This window comes from Salmo salar, chromosome ssa01, assembly GCF_905237065.1.
Source record: "Salmo salar chromosome ssa01, Ssal_v3.1, whole genome shotgun sequence".
In the NCBI taxonomy this organism is placed as follows: Eukaryota; Metazoa; Chordata; class Actinopteri; order Salmoniformes; family Salmonidae; genus Salmo; species Salmo salar.
The window spans coordinates 135,017,255-135,043,113 of record NC_059442.1 but is presented as its reverse complement, the minus strand read 5'-3'; the positions used below and the strand labels follow the sequence as shown (position 1 = coordinate 135,043,113).

At 44.2% G+C, this 25,859-nt stretch overlaps 1 protein-coding gene across 3 annotated transcripts; it reads right to left on the bottom strand.

Moving 5' to 3' along the window:
- On the bottom strand, positions 1 to 20,023 carry LOC106564816 (solute carrier family 35 member E4). 3 transcript variants are annotated; one of them, XM_014131255.2, is made up of 3 exons: positions 19,640 to 20,023; positions 9,329 to 9,942; positions 1 to 1,351 (listed from the first exon to the last, which is right to left on the bottom strand). In XM_014131255.2, exons 2-3 carry the CDS (start codon positions 9,921 to 9,923, stop codon positions 828 to 830), a joined length of 1,119 nt encoding a protein of 372 aa, XP_013986730.1. In that variant the 5' UTR covers positions 9,924 to 9,942; positions 19,640 to 20,023; the 3' UTR covers positions 1 to 827. The 3 variants fall into 3 exon arrangements, with proteins under 3 accessions (XP_013986730.1, XP_045546119.1, XP_045546112.1); XM_045690163.1 differs by lacking the exon at positions 19,640 to 20,023 and adding an exon at positions 10,296 to 16,619; XM_045690156.1 differs by lacking the exon at positions 19,640 to 20,023 and having other exon boundaries at positions 9,329 to 10,240.
- Positions 20,024 to 25,859: the final 5,836 nt, after the last annotated feature.

The window sequence follows — 25,859 nt, the reverse complement described above, 5'->3', positions numbered from 1 at the left end:
TTATAATAGGTTCCTTTTATTAAGAGGAAATGAAGGGAAATACAATAAGGAGTCGTTGAGTGGGACAAGGTGGCTCCCCTCAGATCTATGCCTCACTATGCAGTAGATTAACATTGTGGTTTACTGGCTGCCATGCCTACAAACAGCCAGGAGAAATGATATGCTGAACCTGTTAGCTTGAATGTTTCCGCCATTGTAAACTTCATCTAGACAAAAGCTATAGCACTATAACAAATGCAGAACCCCTATTTTAAGATCCCCAAATAAAAAGCTGCCAGAAAACCTCTTTCCCACTGATACGAGACCAGGGGAAGGTTAGGTAACAGTACCATATGTTTTTAAAACAATTTTTTTGTGCCCATCCATATGAGGAGTGTTCCTAGTCCTTCCCACCCAACCATCCCACTGAGCACTCACTCAGAGAGAACATTTTCACAGTGGAGTAGTGTGAGTAACAGTGCATGATATCTCATGAGATGTATCACATAGTTTGTGTGCTCATGCATGCATACCAGTATGTGTGCATGTATGGGTATTTGAACAGTACAAACTCAACTGTCACTTTCCTAAAGGCATCTGTTTTGTTTAGTCAGCTGGCCTAGACTGACTTCTGTTCTATGAGACCATGGCTGAAATAAATACATTGGCACAGTGAAGAGGTAAAAACAACCCAACCAAACAAGTTCTGTCACTCATGTCGTCATCATCAACTATGACATCATGAGGTCACAGCCCATTTCCTGAACCTCTCCACAGAACCACCTGACTTAACTAACCCTAAGGACAGGAAAGCCTATTCTCTCTCTCTCTCTCTCTCTCGCTCTCTCTCAGTCCATCTTGTCCTCTCGCTTGCCGCCAGCATCTACCCTCTCCTGCTGGTCTTGGGGGGGCGGTTGGAATGGGCCAGCAATATCCTCCTCCCTCACTCGGCTGAGCTCCCTGGCTTTAGCTCGGCGTGCATCCAGGTAGTTGGAGATGAACTCAGAGTTCTGGTAGATGAGCATGCCAGAGAGAGTAAGAGCCACCCCGGCACAGCTGAGCGCTGACATCTCGTTGCCGAACAGCAGCTGGGAGAGCAGCAGGTTGCCCACCACGCTCAGGTTGCCCAAGATGTGCAGGGTGACGGCGGAGGTGAGGGTGATGACGCAGCAGCTGGCCAGGTTGTACACGACAGAGCCCAGGCAGCTGAGCAGAATGAAGAGCCACAGCTTGTGGTCATAGTGCATTGGAGACTCCAGCACGGCCCAGTTCTCCAGGGCCAGAGCAGCTACGGCCAGGATGCAGAAACTGGGGATAGACATCAGGTACAACAGGAACACAGAGTTGATCTTCTCCTCCTGGAGCAAGATACCTGAGAGACACACACAAAGAAAAGCATTTAAATATAAGAGAGAAGCAGAATACACACACAAGTAGGCTTAAATACAAAGTAGTCTCATGACAGACTAAACATTATAGCGCAAACACAAGATTTGGTTTTGGGTGGCGCGATTAAATACAAAGATAAGAGAGGATAGAGAGAAATAAAACCTAAATCATACAAAACACCACTGTAGTTCCACATTCATATCATTGAGATGTGTTATATTTGTGAAACAACACGTCAGCTAATTGCATGGATACCAAGGGAGTGAGCCGCCTGTAGCAAAATAACAAGACACGTGCACCACTGATATGTGTCATATAAAGTAAACAAGTGAGACCTTTACGAGGGTAGTTTGAAAATAGCAGCTGAAACACGACACGACACCATCCAACTGCATTGGTATTTCAGGGTGGTGGTTCTGAGTGAGTATAAAATCCAGACCATGAGTCATTATTTTAACATAATGTCAAATCTGCCATGTTCAGAACATGGAAATGTCATAGGTTTGTTTACTTAGAATGGATTTCACATCATGAGACTAGCAGGTTCATTATCAGTACAGCACTATACAGTACACTAACAAAACAAGTAGAGAAAATACATGAACAAAATCATGCTGTTCAAATACAGGAAAGAAATTAAGGAAGACTCAAGAGTTTTAATCTATATTTTACATAGCTGTCTATTTTTACATTACATTTGTCATTTAGCCAACACTCTTATCCAGAGCGACTTACAATAGTGAATGCATACATTTCATACATTTTTTTTTCCTCTGTCCTGGTCCCCCGTGGGAATCGAACACACAACCCTGGCGTTGCAAACACCATGCTCTACCAACTGAGCCACACAGGACTATTTGCCACCACAAAGCGATGCTGGAACTAAGACGTAAACAAATGAGAAAATGCTCATCCAAATGCGGTGCTCCTAGTGGCCAGTGATATTAATGCAGGAAAACTGAAATCCATTTTACCTAATTTCTGGGGCTGAGCTCCCTGCCATCCAGGACCACTATACCAGTCAGTGTCAGAGGAAGGCCCTAAAAATTGTCAAAGACTCCAGCCACCCAAGTCATAGACTGTTCTCTCAGCTACTGCACGGCAAGCGGTACTGATGCACCAAGTCTGGAACCAACAGGAATCTGAGCTGCTTCTACCCCCAAGCCATAAGACTGCGACATAGTTAGTTAAATAGTTACCAAGACTATCTGCATTGACCCTTTTTGCACTAACTTTTTTGACCCATCACGTACATGCTGCTGCTACTGTTTATTATCTGTAACTTTATTTGTAGTTATATTTACATATCTACCTCAATTACCTCGTACCCCTGCACATCGACTCGGTACTGGTTACAAGTTATCGTTATTCATTATGTATTTATTATTACTTTTATTATTATGTCTTTTAGTCTTCTATTATTTCTCTATTTTCTTTCTCTCATCATAGTTGGGAAGGGCCCTTAAGTAAGCATATCACTCTTAGTCTACAGCTATCGTTTACAAAGTATGTGACATAATATTTGATTTGATTTGAAAGTATGACAGTAATAAAATGATAGGACTAATTCCTGGTAAACAGGATGGAACTCTGCCACAGAACTAGAATGAGCTCTCTGCCTGGTTTACCTGGCAGGAATTAGTCCTTTTTGAGAAGTTTTTATTGGGTCAGCCCTGTCAGTAGTTTTGAAAGTGTCCTTAGCAACAGGCAACACAACACCTCTAGCTAGACTGGGTGTGTTACTTGGTGACTCAGAGCACCAGTAAAAATGTCCAGCACTGACTGCAGTGTGGGAAGTTTAATATGACCATGGGATTGGAGAGATCACCAAATATACACTCTGACTGATGTCAGAGAATTTCAGTTAGTGGACATGTTTTCCAATCTCTTGAAAGGAAAGTATTTAAGTACACAGGGACATTTCTGATTTGTCCTCCAAAATCTGATAGCACCCATATGTTGATATTGCTTAGGGGTCATTCCATATAATTCCCATCACTTCTGACTGCACCCCGTTTGATTTGAACGAAACCTTCCATACATGTTTGCCCATGGTAGAAGTAGTCAGAAAGTGACTAATTCAAGAGATAGAGGTGCTTAAAGTTGACCCATTTTGCATACCTGTCACATCCTGACCTTAGTAAGATGTCATTTTCTATAGTAGTGTAGGGCAAGGCGTGACAGGGGGTGTTTTTGGGCTGATCTATGTTTTCTAGTCCTATGTTTAAATTCTATTTTTATATTTCTATGTTGGATTGTTTGGGGGTTGATTTCTAATTGGAGGCAGCTGATCCTCATTTGCCTCTGATTAGAGATCATATTTAAGTAGGGGTTTTTCTCATTGTGGTTTGTGGGTTATTGTCTTTTGAGTAGTGTGTTGTCATCTCTGTCATGTTTTTGTATTTTCAAGTATTTCAGTGTATTGCGTTCAGTTTAACTTTTAATAAATATGTGGAACTACGAACACGCTGCATTTTGTTCCGCTCCTTCGAACAGCCGTGACAGAATAACCCACCATAAAAGGACCAAGGAGCAAGAGGAATGGACATGGGAGCAGATATTGGAAGGCAAGGGATCCTGGACATGGGAAGAAATCCAAGCCGGTATGGATCGCCTCCCATGGGAACAGGTGGAAGCAGCGAGGGAAGTGCAGCGACGAGATCAACAGGCAAGGCAACGAAGTAAGTGCGAGAGGCAGCCCAAAGGGGGGGGGGAGACCTGAGCCAACTCCCCGTGCTTACCGTGTATGTGGAAATGCGCACTGTATTGCCCATACGCATTCAAAGCCCGGTGCGCTTGGCGCAAGCTCCTCATCGTTGTTGGGCTAAGATTGGCATTCAGCCAGGAAGGAGTGCCTGCTCAGCACGTCTGGCCACCAGTGCGTCCACGTCTGGCCACCAGTGCACCCAGTTTATCCTGCACCTGCTCTACACACGGCAGCCCTCATTCCCCAGCACAGCCCAGTTTGCCCTGTGCCAGCGCTCTGCCCGTGCCAGGCTACAGTGACCAGCCAGCCAGGACGGGTTGTGCAGGCCGTGCGCTCCAAACCTCCAGTGTGTCTCCAAGACCCAGTGTACCCTGTGCCTGCTCCGCGTACTCTACCTCCAGTGCGCCACCATAGCCCAGCACATCCTGTTCCTGCTGCCCGCACTAGCCTGAAGGTGTGTGGTAATAGCCTGGCGCCTCCTATGCCAGTCCCACGTAGCAGAACTCCAGTGCGTCACCAGAGCCCAGTACATCCTGTTCCTGCTCCCCGCACTCGCCCTGAGGTGCGTGTTACTAGTCTGGTGCCTCCTATGCCAGCCCCACGCATCAGGCCTCCAGTGCACCTGCCCAGTCCGGGGTGTCCTGTTCCTGCTCCTCGCACTATTCCTCCAGTGTGCATCCATAACCCGGTACAGCCAGTGCCTGCTGTGATCACTCGGCCCTTAGTGCGTCTCCCCAGTCCGGTGAGACCGATTCCTGCTCCTCGCGCTCTCCCTCCAGTGCGCCTCCGCAGCCCGGAGCCTCCAGCGACGCTCCGCAGCCCGGAGCCTCCAGCGACGCTCCGCAGCCCAGTGTCTTCAGCAGCGGTTGGCGGTCCGACGCCCCCGGCGATGATCCATGGTCTGGTTCCTCCGGACATACAGATGCGGGGGGATCAGCGGGCGGTGGGGGTACTACGCCCGGAACCAGAGACATTAGTCACCCACCCTACCCTCCCTTTGTTTTTTGTGGTTGCTTTTTTGGGTTTTTGTTTGCATTGAGTCTGCACCTTTGGGGGGGGGTGTACTGTCACGTCCTGACCCTAGTAAGATGTCATTTTCCATAGTAGTGTAGGGCAGGGGGTGTTTTTGGGCTGATCTATGTTTAAATTCTAGTTTTCTATTTCTATGTTGCATTGTTTGTGGTTGATCTCTAATTGGAGGCAGCTGATCCTCATTTGCCTCTGATTAGAGATCATATTTAAGTAGGGGTTTTTCTCATTGTGGTTTGTGGGTTATTGTCTTGAGTAGTGTTGTCCTCTCTGCGTCACGGTTTGTTTTGTATTTCAGTATTGCTTTCAGTTTCACTTTTAATAAATATGTGGAACTACGAACACGCTGCATTTTGGTCTGCTCCTTCAAACAACCGTGACAATACCCCACCCTAGCATGAGACATGTCTTCATCACTGAAAAAATGTAATGAATGGTTGAGTTTAATATCATTTGAGAATTTACAAACAGGGTTGTCAAATGTTTTAAGCTTTAATGTCAATTATCTAAATGCGTAAACTCAGATTTTTGTCTTTATACGTTTTAGCTTAGACCATATATTACATCATCTGAGGTGTTTGTTGTGCCTGCCATCAGTTGAGACACAGCATACTCTTGAATACAGGGTGAGTGTCATGTTTTGGCTGATAATGTGAAAAAGTTGAAGTAAACTTTCAAATGGTATAGTACTACAAAGATGGTTGGAGGTCTACAACCATCATTAAATTATAAAATAATGCTCCCGCCTCAGACAATCTGGACCCTCTTTCAAACGTTATCTGCTGAATTGTTGCAACCCCTATTACTAGCCTGTTCAACCTCTTTTGTATCGTCTGAGATTCCCAAAGATTGGAAAGCTGCCGCGGTCATCCCCCCCCTCTTCAAAGGGGGTGACACTCTAGACCCAAACTGCTACAGACCTATCCTACCCTGCCTTTCAAAAGCCAAGTTAACAAACGGCTTACCGACCATTTTGAATCCCACCGTACCTTCTCCGCTATGCAATCTGGTTTCAGAGCTGGTCATGGGTGCACCTCAGCCACGCTCAAGGTCCTAAACGATATTGTAACCGCCATCGATAAGAGACATTACTGTGCAGCCGTATTCATCAACCTGGCCAAGGCTTTCGACTCTGTCAATCACCACATTCTTATTGGCGGACTCGACAGCCTTGGTTTCTCAAGTGATTGCCTTGCCTGGTTTACCAACTACTTCTCTAGAGTTCAGTGTGTCAAATCGGAGGGCCTGTTGTCCGTACCTCTGGCAGTCTCTATCGGGGTGCCACAGGGTTCAATTCTTGGGCTGACTCTTCTCTGTATACATCAATGATGTTGCTCTTGCTGCTGGTGATTCTCTGATCCACCTCTATGCAGACGACACCATTCTGTATACTTCTGGCCCCTCTTTGGACACTTAACTAACCTCCAGACGTGCTTCAATGCCATACAACTCTCCTTCCGTGGCCTCCAACTGCTCTTAAATGCAAGTAAAACTAAATGCATGCTCTTCAATTGATCACTGCCCGCACCTGCTCGCCCATCCAGCATCACTACTCTGGACGGCTCTGACTTAGAATACGTGGACAACTACAAATACCTGGGTGTCTGGTTAGACTGTAAACTCTCCTTCCAGACTCACATTAAGCATCTCTGATCCAAAATTAAATCTAGAATCGGCTTCCTATATCGCAACAAAGCATCCTTCACTCATGCTGCCAAACATACCCTCGTAAAACTGACCATCCTACCGATCCTTGACTTCGGTGATGTCATCTATAAAATGGCCTCCAACACTCTACTCAACAAACTGGATGCAGTCTATCACAGTGCCATCCGTTTTGTCACCAAAGCCCCATACACTACCCACCATTGTGACCTGTACGCTCTCGTCGCCAAACCCACTGGCTACAGGTTATATACAAGTCGCTCTGGATAAGAGCGTCTGCTAAATGACGTAAAGGTAAAGTCTCTGCTAGGTAAAGCCCCGCCTTATCTCAGCTCAATGGTCACCATAGCAGCACCCATTTGTAGCACGCGCTCCAGCAGGTATATCTCACTGGTCACCCCCAAAGCCAATTCCTCCTTTGTCTTTCCTTCCAGTTCTCTGCTGCCAATGACTGGAACGAACTGCAAAAATCTCTGAAGCTGGAGACTCATCTCCCTCACTAGCTTTAAGCACCAGCTGTCAGAGCAGCTCACAGATCACTGCACCTGTACATAGCCCATCTGTAAACAGCCCATCTATCTACCTCATCCCCATACTGTATTTATTTATCTTGCTCCTTTGCACCCCAGTATCTCTACTTGCACATTCATCTTCTGCACATCTACCATTCCAGTGTTTAATTGCTATATTGTAATTACTTCGCCACCATGGCCTATTTATTGCCTTAACTTACCTCATTTGCACTCACTGTATATAGACTTTTTGTTTTATTTTGTTCTACTGTATTATTGACTATGTTTTGTTTATTCCATGTGTAACTCTGTTTCTGTTGAATTGCTATGCTTTATCTTGGCCAGGTCGCATTTGCAAACGAGAACTTGTTCTCAACTAGCCTACCTGGTTAAATAAAAGCATAGCCTACCCTACTGAAACGTACAGCACACAACACCATCAAACATAGTCCAAATACTATTGTAGGACTACGTAAATCCATGACTCTTATTTACCATGCGACTCACGTCGACCTACACATAATAAACCATAGGCCTAAAATTAAAAGACTGACTAGAACATAATTGAAATTTCAAATGGTACCACAAAGATGGTAGGAGGTCTACACATAAAAGAATGTTGCCTTGAGTGAGAATATCCATTGTTATAAATTAAACTATCAATCTTTCATTGGAAACCTATTGAAATCCTAGATATATAGATAATAGGATAGACATTTGACAGTGGGTGGACCATCAGCCATCTTACTGGTAGTAATTAGAAGTTTCAATTCAATTTAAATGTCAATTGTGTAGCAGCTAAATTGTAGCAAAGATTGTCTATTATACAGTATTAACAAGATATTCGAGTGACCGCTCTAGCAATGGAAATACATGTCCTCAAACAGAAAGCAGGCGAGATCATGTGGGACCATTCTAGCCAATGTGAGGGCAGATGTGTGTGAATACCAGGCCAAAGAGATTACTCATCTTTCTATGTGTACCATTATAGCATGGGCAGTGCCATTGAGGCTAGCTATCTCCATTTTAAAGAAGTACATTTTCTTCTCCATTTGCTGATTGCTCCCAACTCATAGGAATCCCCACCCAGTGGACTACTTTAAACTGGGGGAAGTCCTCAACAGCAATGTCCATGCTAAAACAGATTATATCCATGATGAGTCCTCTATCTCTCTCTATGACAACAGGCACAACTCCAATATAATGTTTCTTTCAAAATGCCACATGCGTCCACCTATATCAGTGCATTCGTAACTAACAACCAAACCATTACAAAACGTATATTTGCTCAAATAAGCCTCACATAGCAAATTAGCAATTACATTTTCCTTTGACCAAATTCACTCTTTCACTGACCTCCATACAAAAATGTTATTTATTTTCTTGGACAGATTTTGGGTGGAGTAAAACCTTTCTCTTCGTGTCTTCTGATTGCAGGGGTCTGAAGGGATAGGTCCATTCTATGAATTATATTTCTATGATTGAAATTATACTCGAGTATGCTGTCTCTCAATCGATGATGGGCACAACACAAATACTTCAGATGATGAAAAATAGGTTCTAAGCTACAACATTTGAAAATGAGAAACATCTGAGTTTACACGTTTTTAGATAATTGACGTTAAAACTTTCAAATTATATATTTTTTATATTTCTAGAAATCATAAAATAGTTTGACAACCCTGTTTGTAAACTTTCAAATTATATCAAACTGAATCTTTTTCAGGGATAAAGACATGGATGTCTTATGGTAGGGTATGCAAAATGGGTAATCTTTGAACACCTCCACCTCCTAAATGTTTGGGCATTCAGGCCAAAAATGTAACTTTCTGACCACTTCCACCATCGGCAAACATGTAAGAAAGGTTATGTTCAAATCAAAAGTCAGAAAGTGATTGAAATCCATAGGAACGACCCCTAGGGCTACAACAGAAGTTTATTATACAGTTCAACATTTATAAAGTGATGACAAATATGTCAACCACCATCAGAGATGCAACATAACAACTATCATAAAGACAATTTGAAGGTAGCAGCTGTGACTAACCTTGCTGGATGGTTTTGACACCTCTCAACATTGTCGCAGCGAATACGAAGAAGCAGCCTGTCTGGTCATACTGGACCTCGCCCATGATGCTGAACGAGGCTCCCAGACAGATGGGCATCATGGCTGTGTATTTGAGGATGTGGTGTTGCTTGCCCAGGATCAGAGTGGAGATGGCCAGGGTGAAGATTGGCGTGGTGGTGTAGATCATTTGGGCAAATGACAGCTGGACATAGTTTAGACCCACGTTGCCAAATGCGATGCTGGCACAAAATGTCAAGCTCAATAGAAACACCTTGCATTTGGCGCTGGTGGTAAGGTCCTTCTGGTTGTCAACCCCACCGTTTTGCTGGAGCATTCGCAGTTTAATAAGCCCATAGTCCACCACTATCGCTGTCAACATGTGCAGGGCCGACAGCAGTAACGGGTACCTGAAGTTGTACACTGCAAAAATCCATTTGTTAAGACTGGAGATGGTTGTCCCCGTCACAAGCCAGACAATGACAGCAGACAGAAGGTGCAACATCTCCGCCTGTGGCCTTTTCCCAGGCTCGCGCCAGGTCACCTCGCATTTAGAGAGGCCATCGGTGCTAATCATGTTGGTTTCATCCTCGTTTCTGTAAGGCAAACACATCTTGACTTGGTTAAGCAATAACTAGCCAACTAAACTCCACTCCATGATTCACGATGGAGTTGAGCAGTGACTGTGTGGGCGGACTGAAGCTCCAACGTAACATAAAATTTAGTTTTTATCAACAACTACTGTTTTCAGCACCCAAAGAATAGCCCGCAATTACACAGAACAATGTTGTGTGTACTTGCAGCTAAATTGACTTGAAAATGGCTTAAATTGACTTGAAAATGGCTGTGTAGCAATGATCAACAACCAACTTTACAGAGCTTGAATCATTTTTAAAAGAATAATGTGCAAATATTGTACAATCGAGTTGTGCAAAGCCCTTAGACTTACCCAGAAAGACTCACAGCTGTCACCCAGCTGCCACCTGCCAGCTGCCACCCACCACCATTCTTGGAAATATATAGAGATGTGCTCAGTGATGTGTTGTGTTGGATTTGCCCCAAACAGAACGCTTTGTATTCAGGACATAAAATTCATTTCTTTGCCACATTATTTGCCTTATTGCAAACAGGAAGCATGTTCTGGAATATTTGTATTCTGTACAGGCTTCCTTCTTTTCACTCTGTCAATGAGGTTAGTATTGTGGAGTAACTACGATTTTGTTGATCCATCGTCAGATTTCTCCTATCACAGCCATTAAACTCTGTTACTGTTTTAAAGTCCCCATTGGCCTCATTGTGAAATCCCTGAGCGGTTTCCTTCCTCTCTGGCAAGTGAGTTAAGGATGCCTGTATCTTTGTAGTGACTGGGTGTATTGATACACCATCCAAAGTGTAATGAATAACTTCAACATGCTCAAAGGGATATTCAATGTCTCCTTTTTTTTATTTGACCCATCTACCAATTGGTGCCCTTTTTTGCAAACCATTGGAATACCTCCATGGTCTTTTTGGTTGAATCTGTGTTTGAAATTCACTGCTCGACTGAGGGACCTTACAGATAATTTTATTTGTGGGGTACAGAGATGAGGTAGTCATTCAAAAAGCATGTTTATCAATATTATTGCACACAGAGTGAGTCCATGCAACTTATTATATGACTTGTTAAGCAAATGTTTACTCCTGAACTTATTTAGGCTCACCATAACAAAGGAACTGAATACTTATTGACTCAAGACATTTAAGCTTTTCATTTTGTATTAATTTGTCCAAAACACAATTCCTTTATGAGGAACTTTATAAGTCAAAATGCAAGCCAAGTGCAATTCTCTGCAGGGCGCGGGAGATGAAGTGCACCTACAATGTATTGTGTGATATCAATTCAATGCATGGGCGGAGAAAAGTTATAGTGGGCAAAGTTCGATTTCCCCAAAAATTACTAAAAATGATAGGCTCATTACATTGACTGGAAATAAATGGGCAAGACAAAATACTTAAGTGCCTTTGAATGGAGTATGTTAGTAGTTGCCAGGTGCACCGGTTTGTGTCAAGAACTGCACCGCTGTTGGGTTTTTCATGCTCAACAGTTTCCCGTGTATCAAGAATGGTTCACCACCCAAAAGACATCCAGCCAACTTGACAAAACTGTGAGAAGCATTGGTGTCAACATGGCCAGCATCCCTGTGGAATGCTTTCGACACATTGTAGAGTCCATGCCCCAATGAATTGAGGCTGTTCTGAAGCTGTTTAACTCAATATTAGGGAAAGGGGATACCTAGTCAGTTGCACAACTGAATGCATTCAACCAAAATGTGTCGAATCAGAGAGGTGCGGAAGGTGTTCTTAATGTTTTGTACAGTTGGTGTAGTGGCGACCCGTCATTCAGCGCAGGTGGAGTTGCCTGTTTTGCGTGTTATTTTGGCATTAATAGGTGTCACATATCAGTTTGCAAACAATGTAAAAGAAAATAAAAAAAACATTGAGTTAATAAAGCCACATACAAACATGGTTTTTGCTTTCTTGAAAATTCAAGCCCATTGGGTGCTGCCATAGAGTTACATTAGGAGTGCCCATCCAAGAAGTCTCAAGGCAAACACCACACACGACAAAACACCACTCCAATGAGGGACCACGAGCAGACGACGCTGTGAGTGGAATTAATTACTCTCACAGCAAGACCAGCAGCAGCTACCCTCCTGTACAAGATGAGAGAGAAACCCGTTCTTCTTCCAGAACAGTCGTAATGTTCCTGAAGCTGATAGGAGAGGAAACTGAGAAGTTGACACGGGAGATACTGGAGCTATCGGAAGAGCTAAATTAATCCGCCTCAATTGGTCCCAAACAGTTCAAGCCACTAACTACCCAGGCTGACTCGCAACAATAAGGATAGAGCCTCACCTTCATTAATAATGGCCAACTCACCGGCCCCCCATAGCAGGCGCACCTCGACTAGTCAGCCTGAGTGGGCACAGCTGGTGACAACCAGAGATGATAAACTGCAGTTACAAAGGCAGTGTGATAAGATAGAGCACCTAATTGAAAACCTTAGGATCAGAGGGCTCTCCTCCTCAGACCAGTCATCCTTATCATCATCATCTACTCAGTCAACCCCTCGACATCATGAGTCATCGCACCAGCGAAACCGGTCGACTTCTCATTTCAGAACTCGGAGCACTAAAGCGCCACCCAGAGGGCTGACTTCACAGGATCGCCAACGTCAGCCCTAACCTAACCGTTGCGGTCAGCCTACACCTGATCGCAGTCGTCAGCCCACACCTGATTGTCGCCGTCGCGACTACTCACCTGACCGTTACGGTCAGCCTACACCTGATTGCCGTCGTCAGCCAACACCTGACTGTCACCGCCGTGACTACTCACCTGACCGACGCCGCTGCGACTACTTACCTGACTGCTATGGTCAGCCTACGCCTGACTGTCGTTGTAAATCCTCAACTGATTGCCATTGTCAGCCCACGTCTGACTGTCACCCCCGCAACTACTCACCTGACCGTCGCCACCGCGACTACTGACTTGACCATTGTCATCACCCCTCACCTGACCATTGCCACTGCAACTACTCGCCTGACCGTCGCCGCCCGGCCTACTCACCTGATCGTTGTCGGCACTCACCTGTCCGCTACCGCACACCTTCTCCACCCAGCCGGGAGTGCGTCTACCGACACCATGGATTCCCTCACAGAACTGTATGGCCAGCACCACCAGCTTTCCCTCCAATGCATCACAGGGTCAATGGATGGCCCCAACATCAAGAGTGGTGAAACCAAGGCATTCCAAAGATTCGCTCTGATGGTGCACTCAGAGTGAGCTACACTGCAGAGACCCTCTGCAATGATCGACCTTCCAGCAGCAGCAAGGTGCTGCTGAAAATGAGTCGAGTCATCTTGCGGAGCGGCAACAAGTCACTTGACACGTACACCCTGTTGAACGACAAGTCAGAGCGCACTATACTTCTACACGAAGCAGCAGAGCAGGTAGGCCTCCTAGGCAATCCTGAGGACTTGACACTTTGTATGGTGCGTCAAGATATCCTAGACGTCCATGGAGCTTCTGTGTGAGTGCCCCCTGTTAGTCAACCAAACAGGTCCTTTGACATCCACAGAGCCTTCACAGCTGGGCGTTGCACCGCATACCTACTGGACAAAGCCCTTCAGAAAAGATATTGGCACATCAAAGGCCTACCCCTTCAACTGCTGGATCAGGTGCAGCTGTTAATGCACATCAGATCAGACTATCCCCATCTAATCACCCCAACAGAACCAGTGCATTTGAGTCACCCTGGCAAAGCTGCCACCATCAAGATTCAGCTCAGATGGACCCTTTATTTCACAACACAAATCAGTTAACAACAAATTCTTATTTACAATGACAGCCTACCGGGGAACAGTGGGTTGGTTAACTGCCTTGTTCAGGAGCAGAACAACAGATTTTTACCTTGTCAGCCCAGGGATTCGATCCAGCAACCTCCCAGTTACTGGCCCAACGCTCTAACCACTAGGCTACCTGCCACCCCTTCGAGGGCCTTCAAAGGGTCTTCAAACTTCCACAGATGTCTCAGGTCACACTGCTAAGGTGTTACGTCAAGTATTCACGTTTTCAGTGATGCCTCAGAACATGCGTACGGTGCCGTCGCGTACCTCCGTACTGAAGACACCAATGGACGGCTCCAAGTGGCATTCCTTGCAGCAAGATCAAGAGTGGCCCCAAAACGGAGAACAGTCCATGCCAAGACTCGAGCTCTGTGCTGCACTCACCAGTGCCCAGCTGGCCGTGGTCATCAGAAAATAACTCACCTTGGAAATCCATGAGGTCATGTACTGGTCGGATACTACAACAGTCTTAACCTGGCTCCAGTCAGACTCCTGTAGGTACAAAGTATTTGAAGGCACAAGAGTCACAGAAATACAGGAGCTCACGGACCCCAGGCCAGGCGTTACATGGACACGGAGAGAAATCCGGCTGACAATATCACACGCGGCAAGACGCTGTCTCAGCTTTCAGAACACAACCTTTGGAGTCAAGGTCCTCCATTCCTGTGGCAGGCCCAGTCATCCTGGCCGAGAAGACCAGACCAAGTACCCCCTGATGAAGCAGAGGAGCCTACCTTCTGTGGGCTCCTGTCCACGGACACCAAGTCGTCTCTTCCTGATGTTGCCCAGTTCAACACTTTCCATGAGCTGGTGGAAGCCAGCGTGCAGTTGCTACACGGAGCGGCCAGTAGTGCCGACAGCCCTTCAGCCAACAATTTCAAGCAAGCAGCAATTCGAAGTACTCAGACATGCTCAGTCTGAGATCTTCGCAGAAGACTTCTCCCTACTAGAAGCAGGCAAGCCAATCCCTCTGAGCAGCTGTCTGGTGACGCTGACCCCGGAGCGTGACAACGACACCGGACTGATTCGTGTTTGAGGTCGTCTTCAGAGGTGTGACCTGTTGGACCCTGACGTTCTTCACCCAGTGGTTTTGGACCCAGGTCATCCACTCACCAGGTTGTTGATCAAGAAATATGATGAGCAGCTGAGGCACCCGGGCCCAGAGAGGGTGTCCGATCGAGGAACAAATTTCAAGGGAGGGGAGCAAGAACTACACAAGGCCTTCATGACTCTCCACCAACAGCTCCAGTAACAGTTAGCCAGTCAGAAGATTCGATTCACCTTCAACCCACCAAATGCACCACACTTTGGAGGATGCTGGGAGAGGGAGATCAGATCCATCAAGACTGCCCTGCAAACAACCCTTGGTGCGCAGACCATCTCCAAAGAGGTGCCGAGGACTGTCCTAATCAAAAAGAAGGGATGTTGAATTCCAAGCCCTTGGGATATGTGTCTTCGGACATCACAGATTCGGATCCAATCACTCCTAACTCTCTTCTCATGGGGCAGCCAGACTTGTCACTAGCACAGGTGGTCTACCCAGAGTCTGAACTGCTCAGTCGCAAAAGATGGAGACACAGCCAAGTTCTAACCGACCATTTCTGGCACTGCTTCATACGGAACTACTTACCTGCCCTTCAAGGCTGCCATAATTGGCACAAGGATAAGGAAGACCTTGTAGTTGGGACCGTTGTGATGATCAGTGTCCTAGGGCACTCTGGCAAGTTGGAACTGTAAACTCAGTTATCCCTGGAGCAGACGGGAAAATGAGGACAGCAGAGATCCAAGTCAAGGACAGAACCTACGTCAGGCCTGTTGCTCGACTCATTAAGCTGCATGCCCTTCCTCAAGAAGCTACTGACCCTTAGCTGGCTTGTCAGTTTAATCAAATATGTACAACACATTTGGGGGCGGCTGTAAATACACCCCTCGTCTTCTTTCCAAGACCCCAACTTTCCTTTGGGTTTCCTATTGGAATATGGTCACGCCAATTATCATAATATTATTAGCCAATTAGCAGCCTTTCCCCCCATGACTTAACATAATACCAGACCAGGTAGGGCTTCAGACAGTCTGTAGTTTCCATTCTGATGACCAACCTGTTTTCTCTCCTGCTTATTCTACCCCCTTAGGAGAAATTGCTTTTCTTTCTAATGTTTATTGTGTGTGCAGCTAAATGTAAGTGCCAATATCCTGGTGTCTTGTTGTTTGGAGCTAAATAGTGCCTGTTGTAAATATGTACCATTTGTGTTAAACTTGCTACCGTGCATACTCCTTGTAGCGTTAGCATTAGCATTGTCATCCAGAATGTATTACTATTTAGCATGCTTATTAGCGATTAGCATTTGTCTGTGGTGCTAGGCCATTTTCAATTTTAGATTGCTCATGTTTATTTTGTTTTATAATGTGTAGATATTTCTACATTGCACTATTGTTCTTTGTTCAACTAACGTGTTTGGGTCCACATAGCCTATTTAGTAGTTGACATGCAAATACGCATATTTTTCCCATACTGTGCTATAGCCTAAGTTCTCCTCTTTTCTTTACAGAACCACAATTACTATCAGAGAGAGTGGTGTTGTATGTGTGTGTGTGGATCTTCATTAAACCCTTGAGCTGGAACTACTGCTTCCTCGTTTTCTGAACAGACACCCTGTGGTGGTTGCTACCAACCTAAAATCCAGGACATAAGATTTTTATCCCTTTTTATTGGTCCTTCGAACTCCCCATATTTTTCACACCCCCTCCCTACCGCTTGCTATGAATTATATCTGATGGTGTATGTGTAACTGGTGTAAAATGGCTAGCTAGTTAGCGGGGTGCGCGCTAATAGCGTGTCAATTGGTGACGTCACTCGCTCTGAGATCTTGAAGTAGTTGTTTCCCATGCTCTGCAAGGGCCATGGTTTTTGTGGAGCGATAGGTAACGATGCTTTGTGGGAGGCAGTTGTTAATGTGTGCAGAGGGTCCCTGGTTCGAGCCCAGGTTGGGTCGAGGAGAGGGACGGAAGCAACACTGTTTCATTGATGCTGCGGAAAAGGAGGAGGTCAAAGGGGGGGTGAGCGTGACAGGTGTGAAATAGTTAGCGAGGTGCGTGCTAATAGCGTTTCAATTGGTGATGTCACTTGCTCTGAGACCTTGAAGTAGTTGTTTCCCGTGGCTTTTGTGGAGTGATAGGTAACGATGCTTCGAGGGTGTCAGTTGTTGATGTGTGCAGTGGGTCCCTGGTCCGAACCCAGGTAGGGTAAGGAGAGGGACGGAAGCAAAACTGTTACATATGCATGTTTAGGCCAGTGCTTGACTTGGACCCAAATAGCTGCCGGGACCATTTATATTTAGGTGCAGGAGCTCCTCAATAATAGGTTAATACTTTTGAGAAAATATTCTAATATTCTATTCTATAGGAGATGCAGGAACTCAAGCAGGAGATGCTCTTGCCCAAGTCAAGTACAGTGCTTAAGTAAAAAGACAAATAATGTCCCATTTAGAACACTGACAAGTAGAGCATAATTAGTTTTTTTGTTTGTTTTTCTTGCTCAGTCTGCGCCTACACAGTCCCAAATCGCTATGTCAGAGTTTACACTTCTTCTTCCATTTATAACGTGGGGAGGTCAAAATAACAAAAAACTATCTACCAAATATATTAATTTTAAAATGCTGATTACTTCACCTTGCCATTATCAATCACCTGATGATAAGACATGCAGGGCCGGCTCTAGCCTTTTGGGGGCCCTAAGCTAGATTTGGTTGGGGGGCCCCCCCACTAAGCAAAGAGAAACATTTACTTTTTAAAGTACATTTCCTGCAGTTCTACACATTTTGCCATGGGGCGGAGAAAATATTCTGCAATTTTATAACACATTTCATGCAATTCTACACATTTTGCCATGACTTGTGCTATCTTAACTGAGTGAGAGTGACAAACAAAATCAATGGGGGCCCCGTGGAGGTCAGGGCACCTGGGCACATGCCCTGTGTGCCAGGTCGGTATTCGACCATGATTACTACTGTACAAGTTTAGATAAATGTCTAGACTAACTTACCAATCTACAAATTGTTAGCTGACATGGCCAATTAACTGACTGTCAGGGACTTACAAAAGAAGAGAAAAACTGCTGATGCACAACCACATTTCAAACTTGCACCTTGTGTATTCTACTATTCTAAAAGCCAATTTAGGCTTGATCCAAAGATGTGGTCATGGAGGGTATGATGTAATTGCGGAGCCATGCAGAGGCCAGATCAAGCTCTGTACCGCATCGCTGTGCGCCTCTCAAATTTTGTAACAATGCGGAGGGCTCCGTATAGCTCCGCATTGACATGATTGGTTGATGGTAGGTGGGGGCGGTACGTCCTGTGTAAACACAAACTTCCTTCCTTGACAACTCCCTTCACAATAGCTCTGCTAATTGCAAGAAGTATGAAAGCCCTGAAGTCTTCATCACAGTATTTATTTTATCTTTATTTAACTAGGCAAGTCAACTAGAAAAACACCTTATTTTCAATGACAGTATAGGAACAGTGGGTTAACTGCTGTGTTCAGGGGCAGAATTACAGATTTTTACCTTGTCAGCTCAGGGATTCAATCTTGCAACCTTTCGTTTACTAGTCCAACGCTCTAACCACTAGGCTACCTGTCGCCCCAAGGCTACCTGCCGCTGTACGGCCACTTCAGACGTCGGATTGACCATGAAAAGCATTTTACTCTCAACAGTAAGTTGAAACCTGACTGAGTTCCTAAAAAAATAATATATATAAATGTGGGTTAGGGGGCCTAAGCAACCGTTTATGTCACTTATGCCTGGAGCCGGCCCTGACGACATTATTGGGGGGTCCCTGGGTCACCAGTTTGCCTGGGAGGGGGTTTCCTAGGCAAGAAAAGTTTTAAGACCCCTACCTTTGAAAACTGTTGACTCTTCTACTTCCTCTACAGGTGAGTCTGTAATTGGTTACAATTTCAAATCCAAAAGTTATGACAGAGAAAAGTTTCCAAAGAGTATTACATTTGCTACATTCAGCTGCATAGCCAGCGGTGGGGATGCTGTACATCTTTTTGCCTGAGCTGGCCCTGCAAATTGATATCTGTCCCTATCTGTCAGCTATTACAGGACTATTAAAGTCCCAGTGCCCAATTTTTTAAATTATTTTAATTCAGATTTTTCAGGGGGCACCATTACTTCCCGCGGCTATATTTAGCTGGCTACATATCTCCTACTGTTGTTAGCCAGAATGAAGTCGCCAGCCAGGAATGTAAGCAAGCCTCCGCTCTAGCAGCTGCAGTCGCAAGTAGCTATCGAAGATTAATTCATGCGAGGGGTCTCGTGATTAATAGTAGCAGAACTACGACGATTCATTTAACCCACTCAACAGCTAGGCTACACATGAAACATGAATCAGAAGGGGGTAATTGTTCACTTCATTGACCGTGGGTCATTACGATGCAAATAAATTGTTGTCGGCCCCGAAAGAGTCCTTGATCTAGCGTCATCATGCTTTGCTTCATCCAGCGCGAGCGCGGTGTAGAAAATCATGACGTGTTCTATCAACTTAAGTTGTTATAACCTACCCTGTCCTACCCGTATACATAGGGCGGCAGGGAGCCGTCCTAACGGTTAAGAGCCATGGACCAATAACAGGAAGGTCAAAATCCCTGAGCCGAGTAGGTAAAACATCTGTCGATGTTCCACGGAGCAAGGCACTTAGCCCCATTTGCTCTGGATAAGAGCGTCTGCTAAATGATGTAAACCTAAAACAAAGTCGGAATAAAATATTAGACATGATAAACGACGAAACACAGAATCGTCAGCTACCACTGCAATGACAGACCAGATTAAACATCCTCACCATACGCACATTTAACATCACGCGGCAGCATAACGCTATTGCCTATGCTTTTTGGTTACATTTACCTCTTTCTTTGTGGATCTTTGGCTTGGTAACATCACAAAAACATCCCGGGCTCACATAGCGGAATGCTTGTCTGCCTCGTTACCGCCCGATCAGCGGTGCGGTTCACGTCACTGCAATCACCCTCTCTTCATTCACTGGGACAGTCACTAAGAAAAGATGACCTCGGCTAGGACAAAAGCTGACAGCGGAAGAAGAAGCATTACTCTATTATGCAGTGTAAGCACATATGGCAGATCTCTAAAGGCGTTTGTTTTTATATAACACTTCATAAAACATGTCTGCACAAATTTGAATTACATAACCTAAACAGAGCACTCAATGTACACAGTGAACAAACGTTGACCTACTGCTGACTATTAAAAAACAAACAGTACACCAACGCAAATATAGCTTATGGGAAAGAAATCACAGTGAGAGATTGTTCCCCTCTCACCCCCACCCTGCTCTCCCACCCCCAAGTGAGGAGTTGTAGTGTGAAGTATGCATGAGTAGGACACTTTTTGGTAGATTGCTATGTAGACAATCAGAATCAGTTATTTAAGTGATGTGCATTTCCATTAATTAATGTTGAAACAACTTGATAATGTATTATTCAGTGGATGCTACAACCCCTAAAACAACATCAGACCCGTACTTTTGCTAAAGGGCCTCTTTCAGTGTCAGTGGGACGCTTTAGTAAATTAACTGGGACACTATTTTCTCATTAGAAATAACATTAGTGTCCCACTTCACCTCACACTTGTTACAAATTCATCAATACAACTTTGTAGAAGCTTGGAGATAACACACGGTGAGGGAATACACTCCTATTTAACTAGTCTGTGACTCACTGAAAACATTTCCTGGTCAGAGGAATAAGGCAACCTCAACACACGCAGGAATGTTATTGCCAAACAGGGGTATGGACATGGAAATGGCCTTTACCCATGCACTCCATGAACTCACTGCCATATATCCTCCTCTGATCTTACACTGGAAGGTTAAAGGTGATTGACAATATGTTCTATATATAGGGCTAGCCAGTGCAGGACCAGCTAGATGTCCTTAACCAATCAGAGGGTGCATGATCAGTTTGGGGAAAGTGGGCACCAGCTGATTTAGCTGAGACCACTGGCCATGCCCTGATCAATATCTCCTCACGTGAGGAGAGCTAGACTCAGCTAGCCAGCTAAACATAAACAGATGTGCACATAAATAAGTAGAAATGTGAAATAAGGTCATGTAATGCCCGCAACAGGGGGAATTCTGGACACACACTGTTTTTACAATTTTATGACAATAACCTTTAACTAAACCATCTCCATGACCTTGGAAAATATATTTGGGGACATTCCAAGGTCTTGGTGAAAATCTAACTAAAGGAGTTTGCACAGCTTTTACTTGATTCTGAAACACCTCTACTATCCCCCAAATTCTGTCCCCTTTCATAAATGTACCCTCTTTTCTATCCTCCCTTTGTTATTACATCTCATTGTGCTTCCTTCCCTACCCTTGTTATTCCTCTCTAATTTCTTCCACAGTCATCCTATGCTGTTTATTTGCTATATAACATCTACAATTGTTTCAGAGAGCTTATGAACAACTAAAACAACATATTTCAATGTATTCTAGAATATCCAATGAATAAAAATACATTTAAATTGATTAAAGGTTCATTTTGTGCATTTTAATAGCTGAAATGGTCCGTGTCCCACTATCCAAACACCATTCAGGGGAAGTGGGACAGTATTCTAAATCTGATTTAGTAAAGTGTGTGTGGCGTACAGCAGGTCAGCCACCAGAGGGAGACTCGTCGAGGCCTGGTGACAGACAGAGTATACATCACGAGGCGATGGCTCCATCTGCTGGACTGCCAGGTCTCGACGGGCTCTATGGCCAGGACTAATTGGGGCTGATTGGGGATTGGTGGGTAATCAAGGACTGATTTCTCACCAGCTGTACAAGTCCCATAAAGCTGCCAGAAGGGCAGCACACAGGGAAGAGACTGGGGTTAGAGAGAGAGAGAGAGAGAGAGAGAGAGAGAGAGAGAGAGAGAGAGAGAGAGAGAGAGAGAGAGAGAGAGAGAGAGAGAGAGAGAGAGAGAGAGAGAGAGAGAGAGAGAGAGAGAGAGAGAGAGAGAGAGAGAGAGAGAGAGAGAGAGAGAGAGAGAGAGAGAGAGAGAGAGAGAGAGAGAGAGAGAGAGAGAGAGAGAGAGAGAGAGAGAGAGAGAGAGAGAGAGAGAGAGAGAGAGAGAGAGACTCTTGTATAGTTGGGGATGGTAACAGGAGGGAGTTCAGTTTTTAATCCCCACAGGATACAGCAAGACCTGGAGCCCAGAAGATGGTATCCCAGAGAGGGTCTCTTGGGGGAGACCTATTCTTTTCTTTTGGACTAATATTTTAATAAACACCTTTGAAACTGTGCTAATCCTACTTTGTCCGTGTCTGATCTGTGTAAACGTTTTGACTCAACCCCCTGGTCTGCCACATATGTTAACTGTTTACATGAATTATTATTATATTTTAAAACTACCAATTGCTATTAATTTTAACACCAACAGGTAGATGTTTAATTATAGAGTTACCTCTGCTGCAGAGGATAAGTTCATTAGAGTTAACTGCACCTCAGATTGCATCACAAATAAATGCTTCACAGAGTTCAAGTAACAGACACATCTCAACATCAACTGTTCAGAGGAGACTGTGTGAATCTGGCCTTCATGGTCGATTTTGCTGCAAAGAAACCACTACTAAAGGACACCAATAATAATAAGAAACTTGCTTGGGCCAAGAAACATGAACAATGGACATTCGACCAGTGGAAATCTGTCCATTGGTCTGATGAGTCCAAATTTGAGATTTTTGGTTCCAACCGTCGTGTCGTTGTGAGACGCAGAGTAGGTGAACGGAGGATCTCTGCATGTGTGGTTCCCACCATGAAGCATGGAAGAGGAGGTGTGATGGTTTTATTTTATTTAACCTTTATTTAACCTTTATTTAACTAGGCAAGTCAGTTAAAAACAAATTCTTAATTACAATGATGCCCTACCAAAAGTCAAAAGGCCTCCTGCGGGGACGTGGGCTGGGATTAAAAATTAAAATATACATCAAAACACACATTACGACAAGAGAGAAAACACAACACTACATAAAGAGAGACCTTAGACAACAACATAGCATGGCAGCAACACATGACAGCATATGTTGTCAGCATTGTAGCGGGGTGCTTTGCTGGTGACACTGTCTGTGATTTATTTAGAATTCATGGCACACTTAACCAGTGTAACCGATGTGAAATGGCTAGTTAGTTAGCGGTGGTGCGCGCTAATAGCGTTTCAATCGGTGACGTCAGTCACTCTGAGACCTGAAGTGGTTGATCCCCTTGCGTTACAAGGGCCGTAGCGTTTGTGGCACGATGGGTAACGATGTTTCGTGGGTGTCAGTTGTTGATGTGTGCAAGGGTCCCTGGTTCGAGCCCAGGTTGGGGCGAAGAGAGGGACGGAACCTACACTGTTGCAGCAGCATGGCAACCACAGAATTCTGCAGCGATACGCCATCCCATCTGGTTTGCGCTATCATTTGTTTTTCAACAGGACAATGACCCAAAACACACCTCCAGGCTGTCTAAGGGCTATTTGACCAAAAAGGAGAGTGATGGAGTGCTGCATCAGATGACCCAACTTCAATCCAATTGAGATGGTTTGGGATGAGTTGGACCGCAGAGTGAAGGAAAAGCAGCCAACAAGTGCTCAGCATATGTGGGAACTACTTAAAGACTGTTGGAAAAGCATTCCTCATGAAGCTGGTTGAGAGAATGCCAAAGCTGTCATCAAGGCAAAGGGTGGCTACTTTGAAGAATCTATAAACTATACAAATAAAGAGAGTCGCACACTACATATATAAACTCCCAGTAATTTATTGGGTAAATCACCAACATTTCGGCATCACTGTGCCTTCTTCAGGGTAATGTCATGAATACTTGAGCCAGGTTATGTAGACAAACAGTATAATTAGTGCAACCAATGACAATAGTGATGGGTGTGTCATAATGATTACGTTAATTAGAATGAATTGAGTGAAACTGTTAAAAAAACAATAGTTTATGGCAAAAGTTTCGTTTGTTGTTCATAAGGGCCTGAGATCAAAGTCAATATTCAGACCACTGTTTTTATTCTACTTTGAAGAATCTAAAATCTAAAATATATTTTGATTTGTTTAACACTTTTTTGTTACTACATGATTCCATATGTGTTATTTTATAGTTTTGATGTCTTCACTATTATTTTACAAAGTAGAAAAACCTTGAGTAGGTGTGTCCAAACTTTTGACTGATACTGTACATCCAGGATATTTCACATCAGTGTATCAGGTGAAGAACAAGGAATGACCTATTCACTGTTTGCAATGCAATTTCCTTTTCCTTTTTCCATTCATGTATAGCCTAGCCCATTAATACTTGTAATTGAATTATTAGACTACCTGAATACTGAACTTGTTGCCACACCAATCAGCTCAATAGAAAACTCATTATTTGTATCCTTGGAAAAAATATGGACACGATGACCATAGATCTGCACTCAAAGGCATGCAAAAAGTCTGCACAGTGCCAGTTAATCTCTTACTATAGTGGGCTAAATTAGGGCCATATAGAGTGATTCTTAGTAGCCTTCAACAAATCTACTTTGAAACAATAGTATACACCTCACAAACATGGTTATGGGCTTAAGAAAATAAAACATCTGTACCCTGTCAGATATAGAGTTGAAATGTATTACATTTTGAGTTTGCGTCCCAATATTGCACTTTATAGTCATCACAGAAGATTGAAATATAACAAAACTGTTTTGACATAGAAACACCGGATTTCCATTGTTAGAAAAATAATAAATATTTATTAATTATAAATTTATGAAAAATATGAATAACATTCCACCCATGAGGCCAAAGACGGAGCTATTGGTCATTGACTGCAGGACAGGGCTACACCCCCAGGATTAGATTAGCAGGTTTTTCTTACTGTAAGTGGACATGGCATTACAGAAGCAATATTAGAATTTAAACTATGTGGCACCTGCTGTATGTAAGTGCTACTGCAGCAACAAATACGTATTTGGTGGGTGCTTATATTTGTCCTATTTCACACATGTAAAAGTGTGTATTGATATGCATGTGTGATTTAAGGAAAAATATGTTTTTTGCATATCACAATTCTCCTTAAGACACCCTCCGAGAGTGGAGTCACGACCGGGGTCTGCCATTATCAACGGAGACTCTGGAGCAATTAGGAGAAATTTCAACATCTCCATCACCACCCCAACATGTCATTGGAAACGCTTGTCTTCCTATATCTTTTTATTTACTACAAAACATAGAAACGCACCATTTTCACATATGTAGATGTTGGAGTGGTGCTGGAGATGATGAATATAAAGTTTAAAAATTGTGGAATGTCCCTTTAAGTGCGTTGCTCATGGGCTCCTTTGACAGATTTTTCACCTTGTCGTCTCGAGGAATAGAACTAGTGACCTTTCGGTTACTGGCCCAACGCTCTAACCTTCTGAGGTCAGTTGAGGGTGAAACATTGATCAAGAAAAGCCAATAAAGTGCACATAGGTAGATTTACTTGTGTTTATTGAGTGTTACACCTTGAATACATGTGTGTGCTAGAGACAAGGTGACATCAAACGAGTAGCCTAAAGTGGAGTGTGCAGCCCTCAATGTCCTTTCACTACCCCATCATGAGACCCCAGGGCTTCTGCTGCTCCTTCATCCAACCAGCAAGCCCAGATCAGACAGATGGTCCCAGTGGAAATCTCTTGGCTATGGGTCTTCAGGGGACATCATCCTTCCTGAAGGCTTGTCTCATTTATTTCTCATCTTTGTCTCGAGAACTGACACCAAAGCCGATTACAACATTATAGACCATCTCTAATGACATTGCGAGTGTTTGAAAGACTACATTGAGACGCTTTGTGCGTTTGAGCTAATAAAATATATATTTCCGAAGGCCTAGGGCACAAGAGGTGAATTCACATGATGTTCTTCTGTGAATGAAGTCTAGAAACAACTAATTGATACTAATTAATGCCTAATTAATACTAGATAACAGTGTATGAGCACACTAAACCATGCATGAGCTACACGTGGTGCCACAACACTCGTTTGAGTTCACTGATTGTGCATGTTTAAAAAGATGTGTAATAATTGAATTACCCACCTCAATTGCACCGTGAAACTCGCC

What these genes read in the sequence shown, in the direction of transcription:
- LOC106564816 (XM_045690156.1), bottom strand. Translation starts at nt 9,959, where the DNA reads ATGTGTTTGCCTTACAGAAACGAGGATGAAACCAACATGATTAGCACC. An exon ending in TGTCAAAACCATCCAGCAAG is followed by an intron (nt 1,352 to 9,328) that starts GTTAGTCACAGC and finishes TGTGTCTCTCAG; the next exon opens with GTATCTTGCTCCAGGAGGAG.